Genomic DNA, 18,608 nt, shown 5'->3' with positions numbered 1-18,608 from the left:
CATCTTAGTAATTCGAACTCTTTTTTACGATCCTCTACTACAGTCAATGACATATCTGCTATTACAAAAATAACCAATGTTATAGTCGCCATTGAATGAGCTAACTAGCTAAACTTGCAGACCGGGCTGTCATCCGAGCAGTTGCTACACTCAATTTAGAGATTGTGACCTCAATGACAATCAAAATGGCCTGCGATTTTTAGATTTTTATGGCCAAATCATAGGATGCACTCAATTTCAGCGGAATTCAGTGCCCGAGGATTGTAGGGTATTGAGTGCTCGAGTTTGTGCCAAGAGTTGCTTGTGATTTCTGCTTTCAGGCTGTATTACAGAAACATAATCAAGAGGCCTGTTGTTTGGATTGGAATCTCTAGCTTAGTATGGCGTGGTGATGCAATATGCCATGTTACCTGGAGGAGATGATTAAAGAGTTTACATAGAATCCATGAGTACTTCTCTTCAGCATGCAGTAAGGGAAGCCAAGCAAGGTTGCCAACTAGTTGGCTGACAAAAGATCCCTTGAATCACGTCTTGTATTGAACTATGAGAAGCCTGGTCTACTTATAGAACTTAATGCCCTTATTGGTGGCATCTTTTAAAAGAGGAAAATGTGGCCGTTTGACTGTTTAGTAGCTTTTGGATGGTCTCAGCTGAGTCACCCTTGCTCATTCCTTTACCATTCACCTTCTTTTACAACTTTTAAGAAGGCCGGGATTTTGCCATGCCAGAGTTACTTTGACTACCTTAGAGACTTGCAAGACGTTGCCCACATAAATTTACTGATAAGACTCCACTGTTTCCGGATCATGGTTAATGCATTAATTATTCACTAAAGAGCTGCCTAAGAGAATCAGATGGTGCTCTAATTGCTCCCATTTCTCTAGGAGGAATTTAAATTATATTTCCATCTAATCTAATGAAGCCGAAAAAGGCTTATGTAGTCATGTTTTAGCCCTCTAAAAAGAGGAGCCAACGATGCCTCAACGATTCTTCCTCGTCCCTTATTATCTCTATTCTATATGATGTCAAGGCCTTGGGTGAAGCCATCAATTGCCGGCCAGCGATGAAGTTTGTATGAAAGAAATTTCTTTTCTTAGTATGTGCATCATCTTAATCTAATCACCCTCAAAATAACGCTTGAGAGAGAGAGAGAGAGAGAGAGTCGTCAAATATGTGTGTAGTTATCAGTTCTCGTAGGGCTCGTTTGGTTCGCGGGAAAAGAAGGGGGGAAAGTGTGGTCAACGGGAAAGTAATGAGATGCCTCTTGTTTGGTTGGAGTTTTCAAAGGAGAGAGAAGGGAAAGTTGTATTCCCATGGGATTGTGATTCCCACATTTCATGGGAAAGTCTTTCCCATGAGAAACATGGGAAAGTTACTTTCCCATGAGGCGGGAATCACTCCATTTTTACTTTTTCCCAAAAAGTCCCTTCAGCATTAAAGAAGCATTAAAGAGGCATTAAAAACCTAATTTTTATTAAGGGCATAATAGGAATTATATATAACTTTCTTAGGAAAGTGGATGGCCAACCAAACATAAGCACCTTGGAAATTTGTCACTTTTCCATGGTCAACCAAACATGCCAAAAGTACTTTCCTAGGCATCCTCTTCCTAGGAATTTGTTTCCCAGGAATCATATTCCTAGGAAGGAAAATGCTTCTCGCGAACCAAACGAGCCCGTAGTCACAGAGAAAAAAAATCTGTAACCAAAAATCTAATTGATAAACTTTTATTAGTTGATAGGATCATGACCATTTGTCATATGCTTCCCCCCTGAGTCAATCCTGATATCAAATTTTAGGAGTGATGTTACTTTGGTTGGAAAAATAACCTTCTATACCTATCTAAAACCATTTTTTCTCTTCAAACCCACATTATTAGCATCTCATACCTAGTGGCTTTACCAACTCAACTAGCTTGTATCCTTGTTGTATACAGTACTTTGTCACACTAAGATCTAGATACATTTAATATAAAATTGCAATGAATATTATTAAGAGCTTGTTCCTTTAAATTTGCACCAGCAGTAACGAGATGGTTTTTTTTTTTTTTTTGGGAGGGTGGTGGGTGGTGGGTGGGGAGAATGACCAAGTATGCATGAGTTTGCTTGCAAGTAGTTTTTACCAGGGCATTGAAGGTGTTTGAGCTCCTTTCTTCCATCCAAATATTCCAATTATCTTGTAGGAAACCAACTATGGCTTAGTCCAGCAAGTATTATCTTGTCACTCAGTGGTGGAAGTCATGACTTAAATGTGAATTAAGTACAACCTATTGATAGTATAACTATTCCAGTGTTATGAAAACTACAATGCTAACATTTAAGCATGTATGCAAGCACATAGACGATCTAGATGGATTACTAGATCTAATGTGTACTACTCTGGCTAATAAAAAAAAGGTTAGGATAAGGTCGGAAACTGAATCGGGTGCCAAATTTTTGGAGACTTTAATTTGCTTGCATGGTATGTCCGATTGAAGTGCTTTTTTTAAGATTAGATAACTTTTGAGTTATACGACATGGGTGCACCTCTAAAGGATTTAAAATACTATCGAGTAGGGCTAAATTCCATTATTTTGTCTTGAAATGGGTTGAACAAGATAAAAATTTTGTTTTTAGAGAAGACTTGAATCGTGTTCATCTATCAATTTGGAAAAAAAAAATTAGGAGAAGAAGCCAAGACTAAGATAATTGATGTAGAAGTTGAGATCTATCTCTGGTAAGAATTTAACTTTCTATGATTATTTTCACTAATCATTTCTATTTTGGAAAAACTGTAATTTTCTTTAACTAGAAGGGTAATCCAATCCGGATTGTATAAGGACAGACTTTATTAGTACAAATAAAGACCTTGTGGCTCAGCTTTATCATCATTAATGAAACAAATAGGGATCTAGACCCCATTTTTGTGAATTTTTCTATTTTTCAATATTCTTTTGAGAAATACAAGTTGAGTTGGTTGAAGAAATTTGTTCTTTTTCTCCGATCGGGCTAATAGATCAACATTGCTATTTATGATTAATGATGTTTGTATGGCAAAATCTTGGCTGATTTAATTACTAGTGATTGTAGTTGATTCATGACTTGGACAAGTTAAACTAAGAGCCAAAAAATGATTAGAAAATATAGGAATGCAAATAATACGAAAATTAAAAACTAGAACATTCAACAAATAAGCAAAAAAGAATTCATAATATATAATATTTAATAATAATTTTTGTAACTATACATATAATTGAGATATATGAAAATTTTTCAAGAAGATAATTTTGGAGATTAATTAATTGAGTTGGATCATTGATCGACCTGAAAATTTAATTGAGTTATTGATTTGGATCACTCATCTGCCAACTGGATTAGTTGTTTAGCTCATGATTGCATGATGTAGTGACCTATGCAATAAGGAATTTAGAGGATCTATTTTGTATTGGTTGATCTTCTGTCTAGAACACGTTGGATAATACTAGATTTGCATTTAAGAAAAAATAAAGATATACCCATGTCATGAAGGATACAGAAGTGCAAAGAATAATATGATATAAATCTTTGTTAATTAAAACATCCACACAAAGAGAGAGAGAGAGAGAGAGAGAGAGAGAGAGAGAGAGAGAGAGAGAGAGAGAGAGAGAGAGAGAGAGAGAGAGGAGTGGGGAAGGAGTGAGGAAATACGTATTAAATAAAGTGAAACAATCCTATCTACTACACATAAGGCAAAAATCAGCTTTTGTGTGAAACGTATTTATCTATGCTCATGACTAATCAAGGATCATTAGATAAATAATTATACTAAAGAGATTGGAACTTGTGATCTCCAACAAATGTAAGCTCAAATACTATATTAAATAACTAATTAATCTCAAAAGCTTAAGTTAATAAAGAATGGATCATCAATATATAATAGCCTTGACAATCTATTTTAATATTAAATAAAAAGTTAAAATAATATAAATAATGCAACAAACTTAATAAGACTGGAGTATTGCAGCCATATACTCTCTGTCATGTGCATCGCATGTGTCAAATTCCAGTATATGATTACCTCGTTAAGCCTGACCTCTCCCAATTTGAACACCATAACACCAAAGCATTTGTTTATTATCCTGTTCCATTTCTTTTGAGGCCATGAATGATTATCCAACCATACTCATATTGTAACATTGAAGCTTGGCTAATCTCATATGTTAACTAACACATTATCTCTTCTCTGTATATTTTTGTGTACGTCTGGCATTCGAGTATAGAGGAGCAGAAACTACATTCTTGAGCCCTATAAAATATTTGTGTGTGTGAGAGAGAGAGACAGAGAGAGAATCCAGCACTACTGCTGTCTGCTGCTACTGCAACTATCATGCAAAAGAAGCGAAGCTTCCCCTCTTCCTGATGGTACTTTCTTATCCCGAATCCCTTTTTTCTCTTTACTCTCCCTCCTCTCTCTGTCTCTCTCTTTTCGCGAACACCAAAGCTGTCCCTTCCCAGAGACAGTGCCTCAACAGCATCCGAGGTGCTTTGATCTTCCCCACAGATGATTTCCATTGGAAAACGAGCCTTAAACCCCTCCTCATATGGCGCTCTGACCACCCACCTTTTGAATATAATGCTTCCCCACCTTGCCTCCCCTCCAAAGCTCTCAGAGAAGCTTCCTCGAGGACTGCACTCTCTCGTTGTGTTTCTCCCTTTAGCCTTTATCCCTCCCTTCTCTCTCTCTCTCTCTCTCTCTCTCGGGTGGAGAGCTTTCTCTTGCCAACTTGCACCCTCCCTACATTTCCCTGAGACCAATAAAGGCAACTGCACCATCTCCTCCTCTTTACTCCACGACCCAAAAAAAAAGAAAGGAAAAAGCCTCCAACTAGAGAGATTTTGGAGGACCATATAAACTAGTCCAAGTTGTCATAGAGCTACGGTACTCTTGTAATGCTCATGAAACCGGAGTGTGCTGATATATTGAAAAAGAGAAAAAGGAAGACTAGATACTCTTTGTCTGCCTTGCTCAAAAGGAAGAGTTTCCAATGAGGGCTATGTCTCTTGCTTTATTTTTCGTTTTTCAATTTTTTTAATATCTTTAAGGATAGAGTGTTGTGTATAGGACTTGTAGGTCTGCATGGTATATATTTTCTACCACGATTGATATATTCAATGGTTAATGCTTGCAATGATGAGAGTAACTAACTTGGAGTAACAAACCTAAAAGCAAAGGCCAAAAAGGGTTACTCCTCGGTAAAGAACAAGGGAGGAGATGAACACTAGAAGACCCACATGAGCTGACGTTAGAATTCTAAATAAGAGTACGCTCGGCACCAAGATCATTGGAAACCGTGAAGCCGTGACAACTGGTTTTTCTTTTTATTGTTTGCTACCTTTAAGAAAGATTTCCAAGTGATAAGCAGATAGAGGCATTGGGGTGGGGGGTGGGGTGGAGGCTCCCAGGCTTCTTCAAAAGAAACAGCAAAGCAAAGATGGAGCGAGCCAAGGACCATCTTTCGTAAGTTCTCTCTCATTGTCACAAGTATTCTTCCTTCCAAATAATAAAATTCTAGCGTACTTAATATCATTTTCTGTCTTCTACCCTGACTTTCTTAGGTCATGTCATTCCATTAGCATAGAAAGACAATTCACAGAATGAATAGAAGATTAGAAGCATAAATAGCAAAACCGGTCAAGAACAGTTCTTTTTTCTATAAAAAAAAAATCTTTCGCAGGGTATCTAAGTTTTCTACAGTCAACGATAAACACAGTCTTCATGCTACAAGTATATTACATGCATGTTAATTAATTAATTTGCCAAAGTTCCATAGCTCATTTGCTGCCTGAGAAGAGAAGAATTTAGATAAATGACGCGGGAAAAAAACAGATGCTTCTCATGGCATTGATCTAAAACCATTCGACAAATATAATTTACTTAAATAATCTCCAATCGAATTACTTATCTAAGCATGCACAGCCAAACTTCCTTACAAGGACAAACTCGACCCTACCTGACCCATAAAACACAACAGAAGACTGATGAACATAAACGTCTTAAGAGTTTTTAACATGAAGTACTTCGCATAGCATCGTAACTTGTACTTGACCATGAACCCTAATGCCAATTTGACTTAAAGATTTACGTAGTCGTTCCCACTCAAGTCAATTATTTAAGCATGAAGGAGTGAATTTTCTTGCAGAATCAACAATCCTCACCCGTAGGATATATTTCTAGTCTGTGGTAGAGCACCACCTCTTATCATCGGATTAATCCTTTCCACAGGAAGAGTAGCTCTTTGTGGAGATGGCCTCTCCAGCTTTGATGATCCCTCATACTTCTTCTCACCCATGCTGTCAGTCGAGAGCACTGGTTTGGTCTCATAGACATCTGTCATCGAGTCCATGTCCATTCCACTATCGATCACAGATGGTGCAAGTTGGAGCTGATCACTCTTAGAAGGTTCTTCTTGTGTGCCCATGCATGCTGCAGCTGATCCCAGTTCTTGCAGACGGAAGTCATCAACCCAGATCAATGGGCTCTTCCCATTAGAACTGTAGGGGTGGGTTCTTTTCTTGCCTAGACAAATGCCTTCATTAGTTGGAAAGAATCCATCAAGAGGCCTATCCATTTGTTGCTGCATGTCTAGTTGATCTCCACCATATAACTGTAGATCTTGGAGTGAAGGATAGCTCATTTGTGAGCCCATATCTTTCATGGCTGCCATATCCACGACTCCTTGGTTTCCAAGAGCTTTGTAACTTCCCGAGGCCATGCCCTCGCCAGCAAGTGTTTGACATGCTTTCTCCAAAATGGTCTGCATATACTTGCCTTGAGCCTCTATCCTCATTTGGAGGTGCTTTTGCACCTATTGATCCAAAAATTCATGACGAATTAATTTAACAGAAAGTAAGTATTAATACTATCAAACACATGTAGATGGAAAATAATGGGTGCTTTTATAAAATTTATTTTCACCTCTAATTGCTCATGCAATCTCCTCTGCACTTCCATCTGCATCCTAATTGCTTCAGTGATATGCACGTTCCTGCTAAAAAGATTTACAAATCCAGGAACAGTCTCAATAACCAAATAATCCCTCGAAGACAGATATAGCTGTTCTCTTTAGATAAGTTCTTTTAGTCAGCTTTCTTAAAATATGACATGTTAGTAGCTTACTCATTCATGGTTCGACTCATAATCCCTGATGAAGAGGCTCCATTTCTTTGCATCTCTAATGCAGAAGCTGCCATCATGGTTAAAAAAAAGTTAAACAGTAAGTTTATGTTGAACAAGAAACGTGATACAAAGAAAGGAAGATATCAAAGATCTTAAAAATATTTATATGGGATTAAATTTTTATAAAACAGTCACTAGCTTGAGCCAGTTAAAAATATATATATATATATCATGTGGTCAGATCTGTCTCACCATCCTTAACAGAATGGTCGTTTAATTCTTTGTGTGGTTGTTTCCCGAGCCTGAATTTCTGCAAAATAAAACATGCAGGAAGGAACCAAGATTGTATAAAGGGATATGAAAATTGATCAACCCTAGAAGGAGGCAGCTAAACAATATAGCATGGCGAAGGTAATATCACTTTTTCACATATAGATATACCTGAAGGTGGCTCTTAAGGTGATAGAGAGTTAGACCCTTGACGCCCATAACCCTCATGATTGTTTTTGGCGTGGCTTCTACAAAACCAAAGGCGGTACTTGTCATCCATAGTCTATAGATGATTACTAGAATTTTTTTCTGGGGGGAGGAGAAGGGGAGAGAGAGAGAGAGAGATAACTCAGCAGAATAAGAGGAATAAGAAGAAGAAGAGGAGGAGGAGGAGGAGGAGTAGAGACGGGGAGAAAATAAGGAGAGAGCGTGAAGGAGCAGGAATAGAAGAAGGAAGAAGAGTTAGGGGGGGAGAGAGAGAGAGAGAGAGAGAGAGAGAGGCAGAGGATGATCATACTGTCAGGTCCTCCGAGTTGAGTTACAGCATCAACAAAGCGATCATGGAGCTCAACCGTCCAGCGAAGCCGGGGCTTGGGATCGGTGGTGAGGACAAGGCCAGAGTCCCCTTGGACACATGACATCGGCCTTTCATGTGAATTCATAGTTGGCTTCTTGGAAGGGAACATTCTTTCTTCTCTCTCTAATTCTCTTTCTCTCCTGCTATAGATTTGGAAGAGATTCAAAAACAAAAGCGTCGCATATATGGAGGAATAGGGTGCGTTTTCTGGAGAGATGGCCTGAGCTTACTCTCTTCTCTTCTCTCTCTCACTCTCTCTCTTGCAAAGCCATGGTATGTTATTCTAACCCTGCGATAAAAGCCACCGACTCGAAAACCTTTGCCAAAAGATGAGAGAGAGAGAGAAAGAGAGAGAGAGAGAGAGAGAGAGAGAACATATGTCTTTATAGGGCCATTATTCTTCAAGTCACTCGAAGCTTTTTCAAAATAAGAGAGCCCCATGCAATCATATTGGCCTAGCATGCAGCCCTACCTTCCTCGATTTTGAACTTATTCCAGGTGCACCTATCAATCACTGCCTCTCTCTCTCTCTCTCTCTCTCTCTCGGCCCTCTTTTTTTTCTTCCTCTTGGAGCATAACACTTTTGTGCTCCAGTGCTATCATAAACCAAACTTCGCGTTTAGAACTATTGTTGAATGGTCAGGAACAAGGCCGTCATTTAGTTCTTTATATATCACCAAAGAAGAGGTTCCATGGTGATGGTAAGTTGGACAGGTATCTCTATGTTTCACTGCTATTCAAGTTCTCTGCTTCTTATATTAAGGCATCCATCTCGGCGTTTTCTCTATGCTCATCTCGTCACCAAAACGAAGAGTTCAACAACTTAAGTTCTACCCTTTAAGTACCTTTTGGTCAAACATGAACTTCAGACAAATTTGTGCAACATCGATCGACTCCTTATTATTGTGTTCTCTCAAAAAAAATAATAATTATTGTGCTCTACGAGAAACAAAAAAAACTACTGATCATTGTGACTTGTGGAAATTACTGAGCCTAATAGCCTATACACATTGTTATGGCGTCTTTTTTTAAGAAAAAAAAGGCAGTTTTGAGCCAATTCTTTATCCCAGAAACAACAATACTGGATAAACTTCCCATGAATCACTAGTACGTTTGTTTTCTAAAGTCATTCATCAAGCTCGCATACCAAGTTGCGATCAATATTCTATAGATGCCATAAGCCAGCAAATTTTATATATTGCACCAAAGGACAGTCAGAGTACAGATTTTGTTGTGATCTTCCGTATCAACATAACATGAGAATTGGATTGGTAATCACTAGAATATTTAAACGACTATATGTATATTTGCACTGAGCGCCAGTGTTGGTGCTTGGGCATGGCACCATCATTCCTAAAAGTCTCTCGGAGAGGAGCCAGTCGATGGTGCGGTGCTGTGTGGGGCCCTATTCGCTTTGGTAGAATGGAAGATTGTCTCACCCATGCATACGTCACTAAAGCATTTCCATCACCCAAATCACAACAAAAATAAATAAGTCAAAACCCATATGGTTGACAACGTAGGGCCCCACTGGAGAAAAGTAGAGAGGATGAGTAAGAACATTATAAAGTTCAGTGTCTCTCTCCTCTCATCTCTCTCTCTCTCTCGCACAGAGAGATAATGCATGCCATTTACTCTCTTCCAGAAGGGAATAGATGCTTTCTTCTTTGACACTTAAATGAAGATTCGTCTTAAATCTTTAGAACATGGAAATAGGTTTTATTTACAATTTCATTTTTCTTAGTTTTTCCCTGTAAGCTAGCTTCTCCATCATAGTTAAATTTTCCTATCATTCTTTCAAGTTATCCTGATAGTATGTGTTATGTTGAAGGTCGGCGAGAATTCGGAAAATGCATCATGAAAACACTGATAAGAAAAAGATTTATCAGCAGCTTGTGATAATAAAGTAGATAACTTAGGCTGATTGTGTAACCATGCATATATATTTTCAGACTTCCTTATATGTGACTCTCTGCTAATTTCCTCGTTTTTCTCATGTTTTTCTCCTCATGCTTAGTTACAATAAGCAGGTTTTTCATGGCCTGTTCATGAAATGCTCATTTAATAAGGAATTACGAAAATTATTTGTGGTTGGAATCCCTTCGTACTGCTAAATTTTCATGCACTACCTACCATAAAGTGCAACGACTAATTTACATTTGTTTGGATTAATTTCTGAAGGTTAAATTTTTACTTGAAATTTAGTAGCTTCCAATGTACATGCACAAATTTCCCTCAGTCATATCATTCTTGAATACCATATACCTGTGACTATCCTTCCATTTGATCATTGAATACTTTTCTCGAAAATTCTAAGAAAGTGCAACCCAATAAAGCCAAGATTCTAAAGGAATAATATTATCATCACTCATTTTTTTACATTACTCGCTTTGGAACCCACCATTTCCAGCACCTACCATTGCATGGCAAATATTGGTTCAATTTGGAGAGCTCGGCTGTGTCAAGGGCCCAAAGCGACTCAAATCTAACTTGGCCCGAAGCCAACCGGCTCAAACAATGACCTGAAAACATACAAACGTATCGACCGAAACATAATTCGGTTTTGTTGGTTAGGTTCTCTAGTGCCAAAATTGTTTCTGATTGCAACCTTCATAAGTTCATTTTAGTCTGGGCTAGGCTTCATTGCACTGAATCGGACCGGTCGACCCAATATCGAAAATTAGAATTACGACTTGAGCTAGGAAACCAATCATAAAATTTTCAAATTACACACAAGCTTTTCAGGCCTCATCTTAAGTTCCCAACCGAGCTGAACTAGGTACATATTTGTTCAATTTAGACTCAAAGTTACAACCTAGCCTAGATTAGTTGCACCCTTGCAATGAAGAAAGCAGTGTTTAAGAATAAGTGGGTGTCAATAGCAAGCCTCTCTCTCTCTCTCTCTCTCTAAACACTCTTGCCGCATAACATTGTCCTTAGTCCATAGTGGTTCCTGTCATCATATTCTACAAGGAAATTTCGGCCTCATTAGCCTAAAAGGTTCCTTATAAAATCCACGTGCAAAGGAGCTGTCCCATTTAAATATACTTTGCAAAGTTGGTGTTTAACTTTTAGTTCATTAAGCTTCAAATCATATCCACCAGCCATGTTAGCTTAGATTTCAAGCACGACTTCAGAGATGCTCTTTAGAATGAATGATTCCTTGTATAATATATTGGTGCCAATCTTTTCTGTCAAGCTTCATGCAGGCCCTCGCTTTATAGGTAACCCTAGAGGCAAAGAGCACATCAGCACAGCTAATGCATATAAAAAGCATTCGCTCGAAAAATAATATCGGAAGCAAATATATCCTTGTCTTGACCTATATCCTAGTCCGAATGTTGTCTGACTAATTAAATCCTTTTACTTTACGTATGTATATTTTTTTCATGCGCTACGTGATTCTCCAAATTGAATAATTAATTAGCGAGTGATTAAATTTTTGAAAATATATTTATTGTTATTAACTTAATTTACTCAGTGATCATGGAAATGGCTGTAGCATAGTCGTGAAGCAATTAGCTAGAAGTTCTTTTCCATAATTAGTGGATACCTTTTGTTTTGCTTCCTCACAATTGCTTGGTTCACATACTACTGGTATAGAGCCAAATTAAATTGACAAAGCTCTTTACGGCTTGTCTTTGCATGGCCAGGAAGAGATCCAAAGTCATCCCATTTCAGTTTCAGAACCGCAGTTGCTTGCCACTTTCTTCTCTTTAGTCAGTTGCCATTTCTCCTTTTTCGATCGTTTTCATATTTCCTTCACAAGTCTCTCGTTCTTGCATGCTTTGTCTAGCTAGTTTTGCGTCATTGTTATACTTTTTTTTTTTTTGTACTCAAAACTTAAACATGTAGTTAGGGATAAAAAAAAATCAATCGGTTTTAAGTTTACAATTTAAACCGAAAACTGAGCTTATTAGCTAAGACACAAATCATAAAGACAGTATCATGTCACCCAAACTTATGAGCCCTATGAGTTTTGGATACAGGAAGATCAATTGAACACCTGTCATCTTACCTCCCAGGTGTACCATTACATTTTTCTTAATCTATGAAAAAAATCTAATTGAATCTCTGTGTGTGTGTGTGTGTGTGTGTGTGTGTGTGTGTGTGTGTGTGTGTGTGTGTGGTCTATCATAGCATTCAGTTATATGGAGATTAAGGTGTGAACGATCATAATATCTGGCCAATGATATCTTCACCATAATGGGATTTTTAATATAAGAATTGTTAAAGATCATCAAGCTTTTCTAAAGCACTAGGATTGTAAAAGAACTCATGAAGCGTTTAACGTGTCCCCTTTTTTCCTCTTTACTTTTTCCGTTTGAATTGGGTACGGCACCAAACTAAGGTTTGCGGGACCCTTGGGACTTCTAATTGGAAGAAGGGATAATATAGGAGTTCAAACCTGAAGAAACACTACAAAAGCATGCATGGCACGTCAAAATCATGCGAACCGGTCCTAAGGTGCACTTTTTTTAAGCAAAGACTAGCCGTGTTTCCTGTTACAGTAGTGGCCCTAGTTTAAACCTCTGGTGTCCAAGATACTTGTGGTAGGGTTTGGGCTGATATAAATCCTTTTTTCCAGCCTCTCGGTTCCTCTCAAATATCATATTGATCCATTGAAGTGGTCTCTCTAGAAAGGGGGCAGTAAATGATATGTATGAACCAATAACATAATCCAGGAAACAAGTTGATTCGGATCTGATGAACTTATTGTGCTAAGATTGGCCCAAAAGGCAAGATCTATTTCTTATGGCACTAAGATTGTCTATGCTTGTTGCGAACTCATGCATTAAGTTGATAAATTGATTAGAGAAATAACAAACACAATTATATGCATGCATTAGTGACGACTTCAATTTTCTCAGGTGTAACTTAGTTGCATCCTACACACACACACTAAAATGCATTGTAGGTGATTTTAAGTCACTGATCCATATGGTATGTACAGTTCAGTGAATATAATAGCACAAGTATCTTGGATAATTCTAACAATAAATCTAAGAAACAAACCTTCTATTCAATCATTGGCGTCGTTTCATGATCATGGGATGTGTTGCTAACAAGTAATGTGGGTCTAGGGAGTTTGGATATTGACCACATGAATGTATGCATTATTAATTTGGATTTCGCACAGCATATTTTGACTGCTGGACATAATTAAGCTGCTTATACCCTATCAATATTAACCTAGCTACTAATTGCTTAAAAGCATTTTTGCATATATGCATGCATGCATGCGGGAGTATGCACACACACACACAATTACACAATTATACTTCTATATAGTGCAAACTTCTGTGTTGTATCTGTGCATGAGGTGTATCTAATTGTCCAAGTTTTCTCAATATCATAGTTTTTTCTCATATCATGTGTTTCCTCCCCAACCCTTATTTTACATTTTAACCACAAAATCAAAGATTCTAGTAGTTCTTTTAGAATTTATTTGTTATTTACTTTATAAATTTTTTTTTTTAATTAAAATAAATGACACATGCATTTTGCATGTGTCATATTCTAGTACACACATATATATATAGATACATAAACATGATATACACACAGAGGGAAAGAGAGTAGAAGCATATTTATGAAAATACGAGAATAAGATTAGGGTATTTTGTAAAAATTCATTTCCATTTTAGCAAAATCGAAAAAAAGTAGTGGGCACCAATCGATATTGTAGCATCCTGAAATCAATGATTATATGAATAAAGCCAAATTAACTTATGGATGCTAGCATCCTAACATTTTATAAAGTGAGGATATAATTCTAAACTTTTCAATTTCCATATACCCTTTAATTAGATTTCTCAACCCAAAAATCCAAATCTGTCACTCAAACCCCCATCTTACCCAAATTCTAATCCTAAAATATCTTGCCTTATTAGTTTATAAACCCACGACCCTTTGCTCACAATAACCCTTATTTTTCAAATATAATATAGTTAAATTATCCTATATCCAAAATCTCTAGCAGCAATATGCATTAGTACATGCATTATTACTAGTCTATTAATAAGTTAACGTTTATAAGTTGAGCTACAAATGGTCGGGTCGACCCATGAACTGATCCAATCCCGACTCAATTAGACCTATCTCGTTCCATATTTGAAGACCCGTGGATTGGGTCATGGTCAAAACTTGGACCATTTAGTGTTTTGAAATACTTAAGGGAAAATAAATATTTGAATCTCGAAACTGTCATCATTATGATCCAAACCCATTTAGTCTTTCGAGCATGGATGGACCTCCTGCTGGATTCACCAATTCAGACCAACCTAATCCTAACTTCACCAAGCCTCTCACCCCACTATAAAACTCTCAGCCAGTGATAACATTGGACCAGGATTTCAAGTAGCTAATTGGTTTGGGTATAGGCAAACAAAACAAATCAATGCAGCAAACTAGTCTGGGCCTGATTGGACCTCAGACCAGCCCAGAAAGCCCAAAGATTACTCTGAGCTCATATTGGAAGCCTTCCATAGTTTTGACCCCCTACATTTTCCTCTACCAATAACAAGACCCCTTCTAATTGATAAAGATTAGAGTATAATGATAATATCATCATTAAATTATCTCGGAACATAAGAAGTAGAGAATAATTAATAAGTCGGTTTATATACGAAAACAGGCATATAAGGAATATAAAAACGTCGAGAATAATAAAACGCCCATCTTTGCTATTTTCTTAGATTTTTCTTAACTTAGATCAGATTTTTTTTTTGTTAAAAAAAAAAAAGTATATAAAGCGACGGTGTTATACCTTGGCATTGTTTCCGCTGATGTTCGGCCACATCCTCAACCCGACGGGTAAGCGCTCGCCCCACAAGATCCTCCGCAAGAAGCTCATCGGCGACATCAAGAACGACGACCCCCTCGTCGTCGCCCGCGAAGAGAAGGAGTACGCTTCTCTCTCTCTCTTCTTTCTCTTCTTCCCCGTTCGATGTTGTTGCGTGTCATCGTGTCTGTTTATGCATGCCATATGTTTGCTTTTATGCCTATATGAGAATTGCGGAAGTAGGCCCACTTCGAGGCGGCCTTCGGCTGCTAGATTAAGGAAAAGAGAAAAATCCAGTCGTCTGGGAAGTAGTTGGATGATTGTTTAGGAAGTTGTTTAAATTTTTTTTGTGTTTGCTTTCTTTTCTCTTTATGCTTGCCAGTTGTTCGCTTTTATGTCTCTGTGGGGAAGTTCTGAAATAAACACCTTTGTTTGTTTAAAGAATCATGTCAAAAGAGTTCAAGAGAAAAGGCTGGACGATTAATAACTTGCTTTGCTGAGTTTATCTTTAAGACTAACCTCTACTCGAAATTCTTGAAAGAACACATCATCCATGAAGGATCGTTATTGTTAAAGCTTAGAGTCTCGAGTCTCAACTTCATGCTTTCTTTTCTAGATGGTAAAACGAAAATTTAGATTAATTCATGAAGAGCATATAATCACAACTCTGTAAAAAATTTGGGAGAAGTCCTTGAAAGTTTCAGATTTTAGAAACTTAAAACGAGGCATGTATATAGTTGCGATTGTATCTGGTATTATATAGCTGTGATTGTGTCTTAATATGGGGTTGCACATAGCTCTTAAATGGGAGCAGGAGAGGAGTTTTTGGACTCTTAGTGGCTGGAGATTTAGTTTGGATTCTAGGATCAAGTTAACAAAACAAAATTGATATAGTTTTAGGGGCTGAAATTTTCTTGATAAGATCAAGCGGCCATTACTGCTCGACAATCAATATGGTTTGAGGGCTGACGTTTACTCGAGAAGATTAGACAGCGATAACTTCTTATTCTGTACCTCTTGGCCTTGAATGAGCTGAAACAATTGCATTTTCAACTCGTTCACAATCCATTCATCCATCTGCCCATCATGTATCATGCATGCATATGCACATACATTGATATAGTTTCATTTTATTGTTCAAAATCATGCAGGCTTAAAAGGTATCAGTAGTTTGCATGAAAAAAATTGACATTGGAAAAAAAAAATTATTACATTTATAGTTTAACGTAATTTTGGGACATTTTGGTTATGCGTTGAAGTTTCGATGAATTCAAATATCCTTTTTTCACCAAAATATCAATCAGTACTCCCTAACATTTGCAATGGAAAACTTGCAAGTTCCTGGATAAATTAAACAACATGGTATGTAGTTACATGGTTGTTATTTTGGCCATTGGTCAGGTTCATATCAGACTGTCCATAGGGATATTTTGACCACTCCTTATGCTTATTTAAAGCACATTACTGAGGAAAATCTTACCATATCTATATGTGGTTGTTGAAATTTATGCAACTAATGAGTTTGTGGCTATGTTATGCTGCCTGTATGCTGGGCTACAAACCTGGAGTGGCACCCCTCCTCCATATAGAGGTTCCAGATTAGAATCTAGAGAATGGCTGACCCAAGCATCAATGGGTTATTTTCGTATCATGTTAAAGAAATGATCAGTATCTCCCTGTCATAATTCGAAAAGAATAAGAACTTTGTTATGCTGGCTGGGTACTTTACTTGCTTATTTGTCAAGTGGGGTCGATAAACATGTGGATAAGATACCAACTAAACTGTAGTAGGAAGATAAACCGATGTAATGAAACATGAATAAAACCCTTGGGCTTCTTTGATCATATAATAAAACCTGATTTGTTATGCGGCAGACTTTTTAAGTATTTTATTTTGTTCTTTTTTACTAAAATGTTTGTTTCTCAGAAAATCCAGGTTGGATACATTTTTTTAGAAGCACTATTATCCTAAAGGTGGCATTTGGTATGGGGTGATGACCTCGGGATCAATTGTAATGTGGGTGGGGGTGACAAGATCATCGTATTTGGTTGCACCCCAGTGTTTCTATATGGCAGTGATCCCAAATCATTCCAACTCCTAAAATTATTGTCCAACTCGGTGATGTTAAATCCATCCTTGGACAAGTTTCTAAGATCATCTGTTGAGTTAGAGTCCCCCCCCCCCCCCCCCCCCCCCAACAAAAAAAAAAAAACCGATCACTTCCGCCCTAACTAAAATATATGGAATATATCAAGGGTGGTTTTGATATAACATGGTCAATAATATTGGATTCCCATGGCATATCAAATAGGTTAATCATAGATGCCTGAGAATTTTTAATCATTGAAACATACATATCAAACATGGTGATTTTAGCTCATCCGAAATCATATTATGCCGGAATGAGGATCACCAGTGATCAAAGATCATTGTAATGATCCCGTTTGGGTCACCAAATGCAACCGAAAATGCTTAATGCAATTGAAATTGCATTCAGAATGAATTTAGTTACCATCATTTGCTTTAGATATGAATGAGCTTTTTTTTTTCCATGACAGGCGGTTGGCTAAATTTGAAATGTTGAAGCACCGTGGAAAGGGTCCACCAAAGAAGGGGCAGGGAAGGCATGCTGTTAAGCGCAATAAATAATTACACCATCTTAACTTTTTTTTAATTTTATACATGAATCCTCTTGTTCAAACATTGAAGGGGTCTGTATTAGGTTTTCATTCCTGATTGTTGATCGCAAGGATCGATTCTCAACATAATTACCCCTTTTTGTTTCAGCTAATGTACTGAAACCTTCGTGCCACTTTGTACTTGGAGATGACATTGGCATTGAATTGCTATCAAAATCTTCTCATCCGTTGTATGGATGTGGGGGGCAGTTCTCATCATCCACATTCAAACTAAAGCTCATTTATATGAGACATCAGTAAACAATTGTGATTCGCCTGTGCTTTGTGGTGTTTGATCATGAAATCTATGGGGAGGATGATGTATTCCAGAGTTGCCAATTTGGAGTTAATTTTAAGATGGTGATCTGGTGAAGATGAATGTGATAACAGATGTTTCGATATAATTCAATACTAGGCTCTCCATCAATCTAAATTTTACCATTAATCTTTAAATTCAGCATAAATTTTTAAATTTAGCATGTTTCATGAGTCCTCTGTGAAGCAGTTACATTGCATTAGGTTGTTAGCATCCAGATGAGTGTATGGTTGATCATCAATAGGGCCACACACCCAGACCCAGGTCACCAAGCAAATTGTTACAAGAGATATATAGTCAGCTTCTTTAGTAATGGATTCTTGATTTTAAAAGAAAAAGAAAAAGAAAGTTCACATGATTTTTTTTCTTTTTAAAAAAGTAATTCTCTGCTCCATTTTCCTTCATTTGGAAAGCAGGTTTTTCTTCCCTTCTTTCTTTTGAGTAGAATGAAACATATGAACAAGAGATTAGACTAGAAAGATGATATGAAGATTTCCCCCATAGGTGTTTTCAATCAATTCTTTAACTAGCAGGTTTGGAATCAAATAGGAATTTTCTTTGGAAACAAAAAAATACTGCGTTTAGGTTTTCTGTTTAAAACAGAGAGATTTTCTTAACCCTCCCCAAAAAGTAATCCGGATAGTGTTGAGCTCCCAGGGTACATAAAACTAGTTCTTTACAGATTGAGAGAGAGATCTTTTCTTTGCCTTGACCTCAAAGTGATGCAACTAGAAATGTGAGGATGAGTTTAGAACACATTGATTTAAGCAGAAGTGAGACAAGTAACGAGATGTACTTTCTATTGTTTACATCATCATCCACTGGATTCATGGCAGCCTACCTACATG

At 37.3% G+C, this 18,608-nt stretch overlaps 2 protein-coding genes across 4 annotated transcripts; one reads left to right on the top strand and one right to left on the bottom strand.

The window, feature by feature from the left end:
* Window positions 1–5,825: 5,825 nt before the first annotated feature.
* Window positions 5,826–8,308, bottom strand: LOC103721455 (myb family transcription factor IPN2). 3 transcript variants are annotated; one of them, XM_039124836.1, is made up of 6 exons: window positions 7,922–8,308; window positions 7,576–7,652; window positions 7,387–7,444; window positions 7,135–7,201; window positions 6,934–7,006; window positions 5,826–6,823 (listed from the first exon to the last, which is right to left on the bottom strand). In XM_039124836.1, exons 1-6 carry the CDS (start codon window positions 8,088–8,090, stop codon window positions 6,170–6,172), a joined length of 1,098 nt encoding a protein of 365 aa, XP_038980764.1. In that variant the 5' UTR covers window positions 8,091–8,308; the 3' UTR covers window positions 5,826–6,169. The 3 variants fall into 3 exon arrangements, with proteins under 3 accessions (XP_038980764.1, XP_038980768.1, XP_038980765.1); XM_039124840.1 differs by having other exon boundaries at window positions 7,576–7,713; window positions 7,922–8,307; XM_039124837.1 differs by having other exon boundaries at window positions 6,170–6,823; window positions 6,934–7,003; window positions 7,922–8,090.
* A 6,228-nt stretch (window positions 8,309–14,536) lies between these two features.
* On the top strand, window positions 14,537–18,316 carry LOC120110283. Its single transcript, XM_039124832.1, has 2 exons — window positions 14,537–14,888; window positions 17,325–18,316. The coding sequence occupies exons 1-2, from the start codon at window positions 14,770–14,772 to the stop codon at window positions 17,413–17,415; spliced, it is 210 nt and encodes a 69-aa protein (XP_038980760.1). The 5' UTR covers window positions 14,537–14,769; the 3' UTR covers window positions 17,416–18,316.
* Window positions 18,317–18,608: the final 292 nt, after the last annotated feature.

This window comes from Phoenix dactylifera, chromosome 1 (genome assembly GCF_009389715.1).
Source record: "Phoenix dactylifera cultivar Barhee BC4 chromosome 1, palm_55x_up_171113_PBpolish2nd_filt_p, whole genome shotgun sequence".
In the NCBI taxonomy this organism is placed as follows: domain Eukaryota; kingdom Viridiplantae; phylum Streptophyta; class Magnoliopsida; order Arecales; family Arecaceae; genus Phoenix; species Phoenix dactylifera.
The sequence above is the reverse complement of the archived record's forward strand: the minus strand, read 5'-3'. Positions and strand labels throughout refer to the sequence as shown.

What these genes read in the sequence shown, in the direction of transcription:
- LOC103721455 (XM_039124836.1), bottom strand. Translation starts at nt 8,090, where the DNA reads ATGTTCCCTTCCAAGAAGCCAACTATGAATTCACATGAAAGGCCGATG. An exon ending in CGACCATTCTGTTAAGGATG is followed by an intron (nt 7,202 to 7,386) that starts GTGAGACAGATC and finishes CCATGATGGCAG; the next exon opens with CTTCTGCATTAGAGATGCAA. An exon ending in GATTGCATGAGCAATTAGAG is followed by an intron (nt 6,824 to 6,933) that starts GTGAAAATAAAT and finishes TTGGATCAATAG; the next exon opens with GTGCAAAAGCACCTCCAAAT.
- LOC120110283 (XM_039124832.1), top strand. Translation starts at nt 14,770, where the DNA reads ATGTTCGGCCACATCCTCAACCCGACGGGTAAGCGCTCGCCCCACAAG. An exon ending in GTCGCCCGCGAAGAGAAGGA is followed by an intron (nt 14,889 to 17,324) that starts GTACGCTTCTCT and finishes TTTCCATGACAG; the next exon opens with GCGGTTGGCTAAATTTGAAA.